We start from the raw sequence: 17,048 nt of genomic DNA on the forward strand, positions 1-17,048 counted from the left end.
AAGGAAGAAAATTAATACAGGAGCAGAAACAGAATGAAATAAACAACAGAAACTATCTGAACAAACCAAAAACTGGTTTTTTTGAAAGCATTAATAAGAGATCACTAACAATCTGAAGTTTTTTAAAAAAGACGAAAAAGAAAGTAAAGGTACAAATAATATTACAAATGTAAAAGAAGGCATAATTACAGGCACACTAAAATTTTAAGTTCTAAGAGAATGCTGTCAATAACTTTATGTGAACATAATTTAGACAGCTTTAGAAATAATTATCTAAATAGACCTAGGAAGATATATAAAACTGGAATAAAACTTTAACCAAGAGTGTATTTTAAAAAGGAAAGTGTAGTCCGAAGTCTCTTCTCCCCACCCCGGAAGACACCTAGATCATTCCCATTTTATGTAAATTTTCAAAGAAAGGAAAAGTTATCTAACTTATGAAGTTGGTATAACCTTGACAGCAAAATCAGAAAGACTCTAAAATAAATAAAAACCTTTCCTAATAAGACGGACACAGGACAAAACAAAAAGCCTGATGAACACAGACATTAAACCAACCAATTTCCCCACTTGTTTACTATCCAGAAAAGAAAGTGATTTTCCTGTTGCAGTCTGCTCTTCCAAAACACACATACGCTACCTGATACTTAAGATCTTTTAAGTTGACTATGATGGCATGGCTTAAACATTCAAAAAGGACCTCCAGTTTAATAACGTGGCAGAACCAACCCATCCCTACCTCTGCTTCTTCCCAAAGTTCCTTAAAAATATCTGTAAAAGCAGCAGTGGGGAGGGGGGGATTCATCCACAATACTAACAGAATGGAAGAGACAACCACTTTTGAAGCTGTAAAACAGATGTCCAGTTGACTGGGCGGACCAAAAAAGCTGAGAATTCTGCCAACATTCTGCCAGCAGACGGGGCCCAGTAAGCAGCAAACACTTCACACTGAAAAACTACCGAAAGGCTCAGGAACTGGCGACTCCAGGTATCACTGAAAAAGGGCAGAGAGATTGAACTGCAAGTAGGAAAATGTTTTCAACACCACACTGGAAAGGGGAAATTAAGTCTTAAGTCCACAGGCACTTCCTATAGCTCTCCTCAACTAAGATTCTGGCAGGCAGGCTTGCATCCTCGAGACAAGAGCTGACAATCAGCAGTCAGTTCATTAACACTACAGTAGGCACAGGCATTCAAAACCTGTGACGTTTCAGACAACTGCAACAGAGACAAAAACCAAAAACACCCCCAGAAAGGGGATCTGGAAGAAAAACAGAAAAAGACAGGAAGAAGAAAACATAATGGGGGAGGTGGGACATATTCTCAGTGAGAAAATAGACGATATGACATAAAACATAAAAGAACAGAATACTATTTTTAAAAATTCAGAGAAGAAAGTAGAGTTCCAAGATAAGAAGTCTAACATTTGAATGAGTTCTAGAAAGTGAGAACAAAGAAGGGAAGAAAAGAACATTAAAAATATTTTTCCAAAACGGACAGACAGAGTTTCTAGACTAAAAAGTCCCCAGAACAAAGGATGAAAGCGACCCATATGAAAGCACATCACTGTGAAATTTCAGAGACTGAGAATAAAGAGAAAATACTAAGAGCTTTCATAAGGAAAAGAAAAAAAAAGGCAGATCACACATAAGATGAAACCAGTGGCTTCAGTGGTTACTAGTGGAACAATCCCTTCAAAATTCTGAGGCAATCCTTAACTACAACCTAGAATTCTCTATCATGGCAAATATATTAATTGGGAGGATAAAATAAAGATGTTTTCAGATATGCAAGCCTCAAAAAACATCAATTTCCCATGATCCTTTTAAAGGAAGCTCCTTTTAAAGGAATCCTTTAGAGAATATATGCCATCAAAACATCTCCTTTGTACGAAGTCAGATTTCTCTAGGGATTCAAAACTGATCCTCTGTATGTCATTAAATCAACAAAGCAGCTATCAACTTGAGAAGCACAAAAATGGTGAAGTAAAATTTTTACATGTGTGGCTATATAACTGGTAAACATTCATTAAGGAAGCAGAGGCACTGAAACCTAAGGGATTTCACTATGAAGTTCCATTAAGACAAGCTTTTAAACTTGCATTACAAAAATGTTTGATTTCATTAAAGCCTGTTTCTTAAGAAACACACACACATTCCCAATCACAGACATTCTTAATAAACCTCAGTTGTTCACAGCAAAAGTGTGATCAGTTACATGTATCAGCACAGTACTCTACCAGCTAAGCACTGCTCTGCTAGTTAATGAAGAAATATACATCCCACTGTTCAGAGTTCACCTTTAAGGAGTTACATCACAAGGAAATTTGTTAATATGGGAAAAGCTATACAACTGTCCCTCTGTATTCGAGGATTCAACCAACCATGGACTGAAAAAACAAAAATTCCACAATGCTGAATTTGCTGTGCTCCACCAACTACCTACACAGCATTTACTCTGTATTAGGTATAACAAGTAATCTAGAGATGATTTTTTCCCTTTCATGCATTGGAGAAGGAAATGGCAACCCCCTCCAGTGTTCTTGCCTGGAGAATCCCAGGGACGGGGGAGCCTGGTGGGCTGCTGTCTATGGGGTCACACAGAGTCGGACAGGACTGAAGCGACTTAGCAGTAGTAGCAGGTATAACAAGTAATCTAGAGATGACTTAAAGGACCATCTTTTATGACGTGCATATGTTACATGCAAATACTGTGCCATTTTAATATAAACGCCATTTTTATATAAGCCTTGGGTTTTGGTATTCTGGGGATGGGGGTTAGAACCAATCACCAATCTCCCATGGATAACAAGGGATGACTGTATTGCATATAAAACCTGCTTACTGTTTTTATAAGGCATAATACCCGTTTGTGCATTAGTTTCACTAACTGACTTTATTTTAGAGTGATTACTTAAGAAAAAGTAAATGTGAGGATAAAATTCTTTTATTTTCACCCAAAAGGATCACTCCCCGTCTTTCAATTGCTGACTGGGTTTTTTCCTAACTTCCACAACATAACAAAATCACAAGCCTTTTCTACACTGATGAAGAATTATAATCACCTAAAAGCCCCTAAAAATCAACACTACTATTTGTTTTTATATTGGTTTTCATATTATGCTCTACCATGCTCAGTATGTCTGATCTCTTATCAGAAGGTTGCAGTGTTTGAACAATAAAAAACACAAATTCATGAAAAATCAGCTTAAAACCATGCTTTCAAACACTTTAAAGTCTAAACTAACATGCACTATAAACAGACAAAAGTCCCCGAAACAGGGCTTTCCTAAAAGCACAGTGATTCTGTCATTTGCTTTGTATACAGTGTGCATGAACACACACACCATTTGATAGCTTGAATCCAAGGTACAATACTGACTCTTTTCACACAAGTTCTGTATCCATTTATCACTTCCTATTAGGAATGTAAGATTCCTATGAAAATTAAAATTAACATCCACCCATCATGTCTACAACATGAGCATTATAGATGAGGCATTAACTTAGACCCAGCCTAGTAGTAATTCCCAGAGTAAGCAAGGCAAGAGTAATGCTTAATTTCACCAACGGCAAGAATCTAACCCCTTTCTGTATCCTGCACTAATGCTGTAAGAAATCCACCCAGTGTTATCTCCTGCTATCAGCCATGGGCTTTCCTGGGCCCTGTGCTCCAGAGCAGCAACAGTAGTTATCCCCACCTCCCCTCTCCCCATTAACCCCATGCCAGAAAGAAACAGCATATACGCACCTTAAAATCTGTATTATTGATATATTCAAATACCAAAGCTGGTGTCTTTGACTGCAAGAGAGAATATTAATGCTTCGTTAAGTATTCAAGCAATAAATTTAACTTGCTTCTGTCATACTGGCCCATCCCCAAATCCCACTTAGATGAAAGAGAGATTCACTCATTAGGGAGAGCTTATTAAGAAAGAATCCCCTTGAAATGTTATGTCTGAAATTTGCTTCAAAACAACTGGGGATGGTGGGTGGTGGGGATGTGGGTGGGGTCCAGATGAAACAAAGTACCTTAAGCTGATTAACGTGAGCTAAGGTTGGGTGATGTGTGCAAAGAGGTTCATTATACTATTCATTTTACTTTTGTAAATGGTTGCAGTTTTCGTTATAAAGGTTTTTTTTTGTTTTTTAGGAGTCTATTTTCTGACCAACCTGTCAGTGGGCCTGGCACATTATGTGAAGATGTATATGCTCTGCAGTGTTCCAGCCTGCCAACTACAAACAGAGTAGTAAGTTTTCACCTTGGTTTCATGAACCAGACACATTTTACAAAATTATCATAGGTCTTGGGAATTTACCATTGGTCTTTCCACAATCAAAAAAACCGCCCAAGTGTATGATGGTCACTAAGGTATAATGTGAAATTACGCCGTGGCTAGGGATAATTAGAGAATGTCTCTTTTCAAAGATGTGCTCCCCTCCAAAACCATATAAAATCAAGTATTTTAAAAGCACTATAAATTTTAATGTAATGAGTACAAAATGGTCAACATTTGATGTTCAAAAAGTCAGGTTTACTTAAGTAAGGTAAAATAATGCTAATTGGCAGTAATAAGCTTTCAAATTTGAGAGAAAAGCAGGGGCTTGAAGAAGGCTGAGTGCTGAAGAACTGATGCTTTTGAACTGTGGTGTTGGAGAAGACTCTTGAGAGTCCCCTGGACTGCAAGGAGATCCAACCAGTCCATTCTGAAGGAGATCAGCCCTGGGATTTCTTTGGAAGGAATGATGCTAAAGCTGAAACTCCAGTACTTTGGCCACCTCATGCGAAGAGCTGACTCATTGGAAAAGACTTTGATGTTGAGAGGGACTGGGGGCAGGAGGAGGAGGAGACGACAGAGCATGAGATGGCTGATGGCATCACTGACTCAATGGACATGAATCTGAGTAAACTCTAGGAGTTGGTGATGGACAGGGAGGCCTGGCGTGCTGTGACTCCTGGGGTCGCAAAGAGTTGGGCACGATTGAGCAACTGGACTGAACTGAAAAGGCTATAAGAAGAAATAAGATCATGAAAATCTTTATGACTGTGCAGTTCTGCTCAACGAAGTAGGTAATAGTTACAAAGCAAACAGGCCACAGTGCACACATGCATGTCTTTACCAGAACAAGGAGCAGCCCAAGGATTCCCTGTTAGCCTAATGTTGAAAGGTTTCAACAAGACCACCAGATCTCTCTACAGGCTCGAAGCAAGCCTGTCCCCCTAAAAGTTAGGGGACAAGGGTTCCCCATTGGTTTTCATTCACTTTGATTTACTTGTATTACATATCATGTAAAACACACATGCTTTAAGTAACATTACAAAAATAATGACAGGAACCGCTAAGTTTTGTTAACACACACACCCACACACACACACACACATAAAGCAAAATAGAGATGCACTAGGTGTAAAACTACATACTGGCTCACAATGCAGGCCACTTCCAAGGATCATGCAGTCCAGAGTTACTGTAAAATCGGTCTGAACTGATTAGGCTGGGATACATTTTTTTTTTTTTTTAAAACATAGTAAACCTTTAATGTTCATCCACTTAACAGTCATTATTCCTCCTTTTGCAACTTGTGTGTGTATGCGTGTGCTCAGCAGTGTCTGACTCTTTCGCGACCCCATGGATTGTAGCCCATGGAATTTTTCAGGCAAGAATACAATACTGGAGCAGGCTGCCGTTTCCTTCTACAGGGCAACTCTCCGACCCAAGGATTAAACCCGCATCTCTTGCGTCTCCTGCATTGGCAGGAGGATTCTTTACCACTGAGCCACCTGAGAAGCCCAGGCTGGGATATATTTTTAATGCCAGTTAGGTATAATCCAGCATGTAACCCATCCTTCTCAATCTTTTTAGGATCCAAAGGAAAAACTGTAATCTTGGGAAACTTAACCTCTGCAGGCTTCAGTTTTCTTATCTGTACACTGTGACAACATGGACAATAACGGTACCTACCCAACTGGACTGTTGTAGAGATTAAACGATATAATTGCATTAAACACTCAGAATAATGCCTGGCACATAGTAAGTGTTCAATGCGTGCTAGCTACATTATTATGAGAATGTCTTCAGCAGACAGAAGCAGACATGTTTTTAAAAAGCTATCGTGGGAGAACAGAGAAAATTTTCAGGTAGAAGAGGTGAAAGAACAGAAATTGGATGGGAAGCTTGCCTAATCATAAATACTTAAGGTTAGGTTATTTCCGAGCAGGAGAGAAAACAAAATTACACAGCATATTTTAAATGTCTAAAAATTAAGCATTTTAATAAAAATATTTAAACTGCATCTGCATATACCATGTGAGCCCTAATGGTGGATGCGGAATTAAAGACCAGTATGAGAAACAGCAAGATAGTGACCTCAAGGGGTCTGTGATCTGTTCAGTTCTCCACAGGAAGTGTCCACATGGCCACACTTCCTATCTCCTTCTGTAAACCCAGATTTTCAAATGTCAGGCTTACTTAAGTGAGGTAAAATAATGTTAATTGGCAGTAATAAGCTTTCTAAGTTGGGAGAAAAGCAGGAGCATAAGGGAGCTTTGAAGCAAACGTTTGTGGACTGAATCAAAATAATGAGGCTATAAAACTGGGAAAGGGATTTTTTTTCTACAAATACTTTAAGGTTCCATAAAAGTGGTAGTAGGTAGTTTATCACTGGGCCACCATGATTTTTTCTGGTTTTCAAATCCTTTAGTAGTAAAGACAAACACAATCATTCCCAGCATATTATAACAATGTTTCCCATTATTTTCAGGTTCTCTGTCTCTCATACACACACACACACACCACCCCCCCACCTCTCCCCTTCAACAGCTAGGCACCTACCACAGGGTCCTTCACAGTGTCAATCAGCTTAATGATATTTGTTCCACCACGAAGGTTCTCCAGAATCTTAACCTCTCGTTTTATCTTCTTTTTCTTCACTGGCTTAAATATACAAGAGTAATGAGAAGTAAGACTCCTTTTGAAGTTAACAAATAAAACTTTAAAACACTGTTTCTATCAAATGGCTATTGCACTATCTTGCACAAGGGCATGTCTAAACTAGAAGAGATGGGGGAATAAAATGAGGTTTAAGAGGAGCCTGCCCATAAGAATTTTTAAGATTACATGAAATAATTCACAGACTCATACAGCTTACATGTCAAATCTTTTAAGTAGTTACATTTAGGACACATGAAATTTTGAATGCCTATGTCATACTTTAAAAATAAAATGTTTACTAGTTAACTGCCCAATGGAAAGCGTTATAGCTCTTAACAGCTGTCTATCATGCACTCATAAATGGAAAAACGGAAACAAACTGCTAAGACACCTGCTCTTCCAACGGGTCGCATGTAATTTTGTCTTCTAGGAGTGAAGACCAGTTCACTGACATCAAGTTACAAACTTGTTTCCCAGCTGCTGGCTCCCGTTTCCTGTCACCACTCCCATTTCCTTAATATCTAGACTCTGAAATCAGCTCAGAGCCAGTAAAACTTCCCAACAGACCCCATTCCTAAAGGAAGAGATGATGGATCAGCAAAGGAAAAGACCAATCTCTGACACAGCAGTGACTGAAAACCCCTGCTACCCACTAACCTTTCAATCTGTTGGATAGGCAAACCGGAAACCTTAATCAAAAATGTCAGCATTATGCATGTTATTTCTTGTCATGAATAGGCTAAAGAGTCTGAAGAATAATTAAAGCAGCTCTAGAAAAAAAAGCATTATCACAATCAATTATGCTTTATAAAGTACTTAAACAGCAACTAGTATACAGGAAGCAGTCAATAGATGTTATGTCCATTATTTTCATGTTTCATTCTCACAAAATTCCTATGTAGAAGACTCAGCCAAGTTGAGCTATTTGCCCAAGATCATACAGCTAGCAGTCAAGAGCAGGGGCAGGATTCAAATCTGCAGGCCTCAATCTTCGCCACCGTGCCTTCATTCCCCAAGTGTGGCCATGGGAGGACTGTAACTTAGGAAAAGGAGTACTGCCCCAGCAAGACACTGTTACAGCAGCGCAGGCAAAGACAAAGACGGCCCCGTGGGTTAGCCGTGATGGAAAAGATGGAAAAGACCGTGTCCACGTGGTGGCGGTGGCAGTGGGGTGGGTGAAACACAAGATACACACAAGCCAGAGGAACCAGCATCTCTTGCTGGTCACCAAGCTACAGCTTTGAACACAAACCAGAGAGGAACTGTAAAACACAGAGCACCTGCATCACCTGTAGGAGGGCGCTCAACTGAGAGGCTGGAGTCTGGCTGCATTCTTCCAAGCCAGCTGCCACAATCGCGCCCATTCCACTGTCAGCATTCTCAGTAGAACAGATCTGGCTACTGTGGTTCTTTCTCCATTCCACTTAGGAATTTTACTACTTCCCTTTTTCATAATTACAGAACTCAATACTTTGGAAAAGTGAGGCACTCAAACATCAAGTACAAACTTGGTCAGAAAACAGCCAGAGAAGGACATACTACAAAATAAGTAGTCTACAAGCTTTAAAAATGTTTATGTCATGAAACACACAGACTAAACAAGTACTCCAGATTAAAAAAAATATGACAACTGAATGTAACGCATGATCTGCGATTTTCCTTTGCTATAAAGAACATTACAAGGACAACTGGCAAATGAGAACAGAGGTTGTAGATGCATCAATATTAACTTTTGATTTCTGATCATGGCATTGAGTTATGTAAGAAATTGCTTTTGTTTTTAGGAAATATAGGAAATTAGGGATATTCTTTCAAGCACTTAAGTAAAAGAAATATATATCAGCACATACATACATATCTGTATGTATAACAAGTGTGTATATATAAATAAAAGAGAGAAAAGGATATTTAAGAAATCTGCATGAAAGATACATGGGAATTTTTGCAATTTTTCAGTAGTCTGAAATTTTGTCAAAAAGTTAAAAGAAAAATCAAATGCAAACAGTATATTCAACATAAGAAAATTCTGGGTTTTTTTGTGGCCACACTGTGAGGCATATGAGACCTTAGTTCCCTGACCAGGGATCAAACCTGTCCCTTGCCACAATGGAAGCTCAGCATCCTAACCACTGAATTACCAGGGAAGCCCCAACAAATTCTAGAGTTGTCATCCACTCCTGGAAAGTAGTTACAAATCTGTGGGAGTGGCAACAGAGGGAGAAAAAAAACAATGGCCAGAAGCCTGTGTTCACCAAAAGCCCCCTCTCCCTCTAAAAGTGAACAAGTACAAGGTAACCATTATATAAGCTGCTCCTATGACAACGTCCCATATAGAGCCTTGCCTTGTTCTGTTATTCAGCAACGTATCAGGCAGTTCCTGGATAATCCAGTTCAGATGAATGTATCTTTCACTATGTCTTAAGGTAACTCACAGAACAAGTGAAGCACATTTGACTGCCCAATTGTCACCTGTCAGACTGGGGACAGCAGGACAAATCTAAAGTGGCAAAATGGAGCCACACTGCAGCTGGAGTCCTCACATACTGAGAAAAGACCGACAGACTATAAGAGGAGTGATGAACGGTGCAGGAGGCTCACTCCAGAGCAGGGGCACCAAGTCTCTACAGGAGCCAGGCTTCAGGCAACTCTCTCTAGCCTCAAGCTTACTCCTCTGAACCTGAGAGACCTCCAGAAGCCGAAAAACCAATGAATGCCCAGACATTTATGACCGCAATGATTTACATTCTATAAGTAGAATTCAAGGGAAAAAGTTAGGATTTATAAGGGAGGATCCTTGGCATCTGAAGAAAGATAGACCATGAATTTTTACAGAAATAAGGCTGCTCTAATCCTAAAGCCTACTGTCCACACTCACTCACCACCACTAAAGTGGAAAATACATTTCCACCATTTCACATTTCATCTGCATGTTAGATTAAAAGCCCTTCTCTCACCTAAGGTTCATTTATCCCAATTCAGAGAATATCTGGCTCTAACTGAATCAGTTTAGCTATTAAAAAAACAAAAAACCTTATACTCAAAGTCTAGTAGATAAAAAAGCTAAACAAAAGAAACTAAAGTATTAATTCAAGTTTTAATAATAAAGGTATTTTGGCATACACGTAAAGAGAGTATTTAAAGCAGAAAAACGCCTTTAAAACTTTCTATGCAAGAGCTCTGAAAAGAAAGAAAAAAAAAGATTTTTTTCAGGTTTCTGCCCTCAGGTGAAGAGTCCCAGGTAGTCAGCAGTCTTGGTTGAATGTGATCCAAATCTTGTTCAATGTGGTCCTACTTCTCTTTCCCTATTCAGCAACATTAAACATTTTAAAACAAAGACCAATTTAGTGATGGCTGCTCAGAAAGACGAAAGTTGATAAAGTAAGTTATCTGTCCTATATATTTACTCAGAGCTGATCTTTAAAAAGCCGGATCTGAGAATGATTTCAACTGCTAGCATTTAATTGTGACTGAATTTGCAAGCTAATGTCCACTAAAAGGCATTAAGAATTATGGCCTCAATAAATCCCAGCAAATATTAACAGGCAAAGTCCTGTTTAAATTTCTTTCCAAGCACAACTTAACTGATACATTCAAGGAAGGCAGGAACACAGCTCAGAACCTTCAAACCTGGGATTACTTTTGTTCCACTACCAAATCAACAACTGCCCCACTAAGATTTTAATTTCATCACCTGCAACCAACAATTACAATGAACAATGGTCAGGACTGCAGGATAGAACAGAGAGAATGCTCAGTCTGGATGATGGCTTTTGTGTTATTACCCTGGCAGAACCCACTGCAACTGACCTAAATATCAACATTATTTGTGCAGGGTTTATTCTTCACAACAAATTTCCCCCTGATTTTTCAACTCTCATCTTCCCCAATACATGATCAATTTCTTGAGGGTAATTGTTATCCTCAGGATTTAAAAAAATTTTAATTTAAAAGTGAGTCACATAGTAGGCCTTTTGCATCTCACAGAGAGGATGGTACAGTCCTTTCTCCTACTGGCTCTGCCCTCTTAGCAAGTGATTAGGATGAGACCTGGAGGTACTGTATATGTTAAAAAAAAAAAAAGTATAAAAGCACCGGTCCTTATGATATCAAACAAGACAGGAAAGTAACATTTCACTTATATGTTAAATATGCTGCTGTGGATACAAACCAGAGAAGCCAAGTCTGAGTCCCTATAGCTCTCCAGGCTTTCATCTACCCAACATGTCAAGCAGCAACCCACTGATGTCAGGTATTTCCTTCCAAAAGAACACCTCCAAAAATCATTAGAAATAAACAAATTCCATTTGACTTATAGTGCATGCTCGTCCATCTTTCCAGGTCAGTTCAGAACACCCAGCTGATGTCCCATTCGTGCCTCTCACATCTACCAAGCTTCTGCTGCAGGGACTGAAGGTCATGAACTCAGTGCTTCTATCTCACTGGCCATGGGACCCTGAGCAAATTGCAGGTTCTCCTGGGTCTTGCTTTATCTGTAAAAGCAGGTCCCGGTTCTAATAATGTCTATGCTCCCCTAATGTGATTCTGTCCCACAGGCTGGCCACATTCTGCACCTCTGACCCCACACTCACAGCGCTGGATACAGCACTGACTCAGTCACAATTTTTAAGATTTGTATTATTTTTAATACTTTAACAATCCTCTTTTTATACCGAGAGACGTATTAGTATTAATATCTTGTTTCACGTAGTGGATGTCTTGGTACACTTGCCTAATAAAGCAAACAGAGGGCAAAAAACCTACCAGCTGAGAAAGTAGAAATAGGAAAAAACATCACTTTCATAAACCTCCATAGCACCAGCTCACTGTGAAGTAACTAAAAAGGATCTGGGATCAATCATCTTTAACACTACCTCCTGACAGTACAAAGTTAAACTTGTATTACCACCACGCTTTGTTTGAAGCTTGATAATTAATTTGGGGGGGGGTGGTGGTGGTGGCAGGGAACGGACAAACTCTGTATGAAGTAATACCAACAGGAAGCCTAAGATGAGGATTTCCAGTACTTGCAGCATGGGTCCAAAAACCTGCACTTTTGTTTTTTAAAATCTGGTATTGCTTTTAACTTCTATTTGGAAAACAGCTGAATTTGCAGCCTCCCAAGGACTTCAAGAAGAGATGAAATCCATATACAGAGGTGATACTCACAAAGTGCTATAAGTTGTCCAAAGTGGCCAGATGCTTTTATTTCTGTGTACGCTTTCCTAAAAGGTACTACAAAGGAACTGAAAAAATGATTTCTCAAAATCAAAAGATGAAACTTTAGGCATGAAAGTGGCTTTCTGCCCTGCTATATTAACCCTTACCACCACTCCCCCTTCTCAAAACAATTTCTGCCAAAAAAAGACACAACCTCCCTATTGATTGGGAGTGTTCTTTGAAGATTTGTTTCAGAATCTCAATTCAGGCCAGATAGAAACATTGTGCTCACCGATTTCTAAATTCCTAAAACCTCTTATTAATGTTTAGACATCTATTGATGTAAATGGAGAGATAAGAAATTCCTCTGTGGTCATTCGTCATCCAACCATTCTCATATGCTGGAAAGCACTGGATAGAAACATTCACCAAAGAAGCAGGCCGTTCCTGTCCTCAAAGAACATACTCTGTCTCGGTCACCATGTGCACATCAGCACAGAAGTTCCTTCCTGCGGCTGAAATCCAGTAGGCCAAGATGAAGAGCAAGCTCTTTCTGGAGTCCTTCAAATTATGAGCAACTGGCATTCTGTTAAGGAACTAATTTCCCGTGGCCAAACATGACAATAGTAGGATTAGTCATAACTCTGACTTATCTGAATAGGGGCACATAACTTTGGATAAAAGCCCTATTCTTTTTAAAACAAACAAAAAAACCCAATATTTTTAATCTACTTTAATTCAGCCTGTCGGAAAGAGAAAAGCCAACAATACCATCAGTAGTTTCTTAGCCCATCCTTCAGACAGAACAAAATCTGGATAGAAATGTCACAGTGCTTTGAAAAACAAAAGTGAGTATACTTTTCATCAGCAGAAACAAGGTGGTGTGGGCTGCACCCCAAGAAGGACTTGTGTGGAAAAGATACAAGAAACACTGAGCCAGCTGGAACATTAGAGGGGCCTCCCAAGTCTTATTTCAGAACAGTGGAAATTTTTCTGTGCTCAACGTTAAGATCTTACAGCCCAATGCCAAAATGAGCAGTAAGAGACAGGGAGAAATAGCAAACAGGAGCCCTGGCTGAGGGTTACTTCAACACAGCGATGTCAGGTTATGTTTCTCTGTGCCTACATTTCTTGTGGGTTAAATATAACCTTCGGCTTCCATACAGGGTTCCCTAAACATATCCTGTGCACCTTCAGAGCAGGGAAAAAACCATCTAGTAACTGAGGCTATAAAGTTCTATACAAAGATGACCAAAGAGCAATGTGACGCTTCTCTAACTGAACGTACTGTTACTTCCATGTACACCTCAATGTTGTTCCTTTTCCAAAAAGACACCACAGGAAGCTGCACGCTTACTCTAAAGATGCTGCCATCATATGAAAGTTTAGACATTTTTCTGAAATTGCTTTAGTGTCAGCAGTTCGTCCTTCCAAATGCACAGCAATGGAATGTAGATATTCTTAATTTCAATTTATGTCTTGCTTACTTCCTAGAGAGATTTTAACCAGCTTATAGTAAAAACATTTATGCTAATATACTAAGAAAAAAGCTGTATGGCTTTCCCAGGTGACTTCTCTGAAGAAAGCATCTTTTTAAATATTTATGCTTGTGAAGAAATACAATAACAAAAAAGATGACATGATTCTGTGGGTGCAACTCATATTCAGGGAAGAGGAGAGTCAAAAACTCCACATTTTCAATATCAGTTCCTTACTTCTTACCCCCAGCGTTTCTGACAGCATAAATTAGTAACTTGGCTATTTCTCTCAATCATAATCCTGTCTCTTCATCACTAGGCTAGACTGGTACGGAGTATCAGTAGAGTCACTCATTTTTCTGAAAAGCGATTTTCAGACAGTCCAAGCCTGACCCCTCTTTTTAAACAGGAACACAGCTGCCCTAACTCTACTTAAGATGACAAAAACAGCCTTTCAATCCTATATTCTTATCCACAGAACCTCTCCAAAACGGCTATACTGGAACTCCTGTTTGTGTAAAAGTGCTTATATTAATTAACTCTTTGGTCACCTCAAGATTTCACTAAATGACATGCACACAAATGAAATAATCTGGCAATGATGAATACCCTTCACAGATTCTAAGAACTGTTTTTTAGTCCACCCTGTAAAACATTATCAAAGCTATATAACCAGTTACCTGGAAGAGAATTTAGCCAACTCTTCATACTTAGTAAGATCATGTCTCCATCCAAGAGATGACAAAGTGTGTATCTGCTACAAACTTAGGCTGCTAAACCAGATTCAGGCTGGTTTGTTCTAATCATTATTTTAGTGATTCTAAGCGTACTCTCTACTGCTCCCAACTTCACTTTTACTGGCTGATAAGCAACTATGAACCTCCCTGGCCCTGTTAGCTCACTGTATGTACCCCATCTGAACCATTTAGCACCAAAGGAGAAAAAACAAGCAATTATTCACTGGGGTGTTTCCTTCCACTCAGTCTTCAAACTCCTCTTTGAAGCTACTCTGTTTCCATCTTTCTTTCTGGAATAACAAATTCAGTGCTCAAGGAGCCTTTGTATCAACTGGGCTCTTCATGAAGAGGCTCTTCTTGCATGTGAATACCTATTTAGTTTGTAACAAATGGAGGCTCTTTGGAATATTCACTTTGGGAGCCCATAATTACATTTTAGAACAAGGATGTTCCTGAACTACCATGCTTAGATTTGAAAAAGGTCTGTGTGAAAAAAAAGTTCAAACAAAAACAGCTGTGGGAAGAGTAGCAGAGGGACATGGGGCAGAAGGTTTTTAAAATGAGTTTGTCCTGCTCATTCTAGAATGTGGTTGGAGTAGTTTGTATCCTTCTGACCTGTGAAAAAGAAATTTTAATGCCACTCATAAGACACTCACCTTGAGAATTTTTACCACCACTCTCTCGTTGTTGGTGATGTTAATAGCCTCAAATACTTCACTATACTTTCCTCGACCAAGTTTCCGAACCAGCTGGTAATCATCTTGATTACTGGGAAAGACAAGGAGGACACATAAATGCCAGGACTTGGGGTTAACCAAGGCTATGCCCACTACACATCCTCATCCAGGCGCTTCCACTGATCAAGCACTTGGAAGTGTCTATATACCTCATGCCATAACTTATTCCCTACACGAAAGCCACAACATAAACTTGGCTCTTTTCACTGGACGTAGCTCCTAACCTAACTGGTCCCTCATAACTAGGGGGAGACAAGGTGGGAAGGCAGGCGTCTGAGCCAATCTAGCGAGATGAGCTGAGCATCCATCCTGGAGGCTCACAGGTGCCCCTCTGCCCACAGCACCTGCCTTATTACTTCACTCCCGCAAGGTAGACAGCGCTCGATTTGAGAATCTGGACGTCTTTAAAAAATTTCCTCCCACCCAGCCTCATTTCAAAAACCTCAAAAAGGCAGAGAATTTTAATAGCTCAAGAGGACAGCTGCTGACTTCCCACCCCAACAGAAACCCCAACGCGTGAGAAGGAAGGGCTGCTCCTTCACTTCCACCAGGCTCTGGTCCCTGGATCCCTACACTTGTCAGTAAGAGAGCATTCCCCGAGGTGAGAGGGGTGCGCACCGCTGAGAGGAAGGAACGAGAAGCGGGGAGAGGGAGACGAGAATATGGTGGGGAGGGTCTGCTTCCCACCCCAGAGCCGAAGAGGCGCGGGCCCAGCGGGGAGACAGACCACGGGGGGCGAGTGCGGTTTGCGGCGGGGGTGGGGGTGCGAGGGCCCGGAGGGGGGCTGCGGCGGCTTTACCCCCAGCTCGGGACGTGAGCTTCATAGTCCCAGTATTCGCGGCTCCTCAGGCTGTTCACCTCCGCGTAGACCCGGGCCCTGCTGCCCGCGGCCGGGCCGGGCATGGCGGGCGGGACCGGGGGGCGCCGCGGGGCGCCGAGGGTGGCGGCGCGGCGAGGGGCGCGGGGCGACGGGCAAAGGAGGCGGCGGGCAGCGGGCCGCCGGAGGAGGAGGAGGAGGAGCGCGGCGGCGGGCGGCCGCGCCAGGCCGGGCCCGCGGGGGCGGGCGGGCTGGGGGGCGCGGGGGGCGCCGGCCGAGCCGGCCCGGCCCTGGAGCGGCCGGCGGGGCGGCGGGGCGGGCAGCGCTCGCGCTCCGCGGCGGCCTCCGCTCGGCTCGCGGCTCCGAGGCGGCGGCGCTGTCGGCGGCACCAGCAGCGGCAGCCGCCGGCCGGGAAAGGGTCAGCGACGGCGGCGGCGGCGGCGAAGAAGGAGGAGGAGGAGGAGGAGGAAACCCGGAAAAGGGGCCGCACTCACTAGGAGCGGCCGCCGCCCGGCCCGGGTCCGCCCAGGCTCACAGCGCCCCCTGCAGCGCGGGGGGACCCTCCCGGCGGCCCCGCCCCGCCCCGGCCCCGCCCCTCAAGGCCGACTTCCAATCTCTCTCTCCTGGGTCTGGCCCGCCGCGCTCACCACAGGGTCGTCCCCAGCTGCAGGCTGTGGCCCTGGAGCCTTGTGCCTCGTATACCGTTTTAGGACTCCCCTAGAGACCCCTGCCCCAAACGCTCTGCCCTCTAGTCATCCAGAGTTTACCCACCCCAACCTCCCGGATGGACCCTGTTGTGATCTTTTTGTCACCCAAACTGTTCCCAACAAGTCCCTTCCTAATGACTTGCTCTTAGCTCTCAGAACCGCTCCGTCATAAGATTTCCCCTTCCTTCCCAGAGACACGCCGTCTTCCCCTCAATGGACCGTGACCGGTCACCCATAGACCCTTGAACTTCAAGACTTGCCCGTCTCTCTCATGTATCACCTTCCTCATAAAACCCTTCTCATACACTATCCCCAAAATTCCCTTCCAGAACCTTCCCTAAGACCCCTCTGTATGTTCACATCGGACACTTGGTTTAGCTGGAGTCAGCCAGGTTGCTGGCTGTAAAGCTCCTATTTTTCCCTCCATAATTAATAAGCGATACTTTGAGATCATGTAAATACTCTGGTTTTGTTTGGGACCACA

The 17,048-nt window shown here is 42.0% G+C and overlaps 1 protein-coding gene across 4 annotated transcripts in view; it reads right to left on the reverse strand.

Moving 5' to 3' along the window:
• CSNK2A2 (casein kinase 2 alpha 2) overlaps positions 1 to 16,276 on the reverse strand; it is a 35,921-nt gene extending 19,645 nt beyond the window's left edge. For all 4 annotated transcript variants that reach the window (XM_027977894.3, XM_042231731.2, XM_042231730.2 and 1 more), the window contains exons 1-4: positions 15,840 to 16,276; positions 14,960 to 15,071; positions 6,833 to 6,934; positions 3,751 to 3,801 (exon numbers count right to left, since the gene is read on the reverse strand). In XM_027977894.3, coding sequence (XP_027833695.1) covers positions 3,751 to 3,801; positions 6,833 to 6,934; positions 14,960 to 15,071; positions 15,840 to 15,943 — 369 coding nt within the window. In that variant the 5' untranslated portion in view covers positions 15,944 to 16,276. The remainder of the gene's footprint in view (positions 1 to 3,750; positions 3,802 to 6,832; positions 6,935 to 14,959; positions 15,072 to 15,839) is intronic.
• Between the last annotated feature and the right edge of the window lie 772 nt (positions 16,277 to 17,048).

Source organism: Ovis aries, chromosome 14, assembly GCF_016772045.2.
Source record: "Ovis aries strain OAR_USU_Benz2616 breed Rambouillet chromosome 14, ARS-UI_Ramb_v3.0, whole genome shotgun sequence".
In the NCBI taxonomy this organism is placed as follows: domain Eukaryota; kingdom Metazoa; phylum Chordata; class Mammalia; order Artiodactyla; family Bovidae; genus Ovis; species Ovis aries.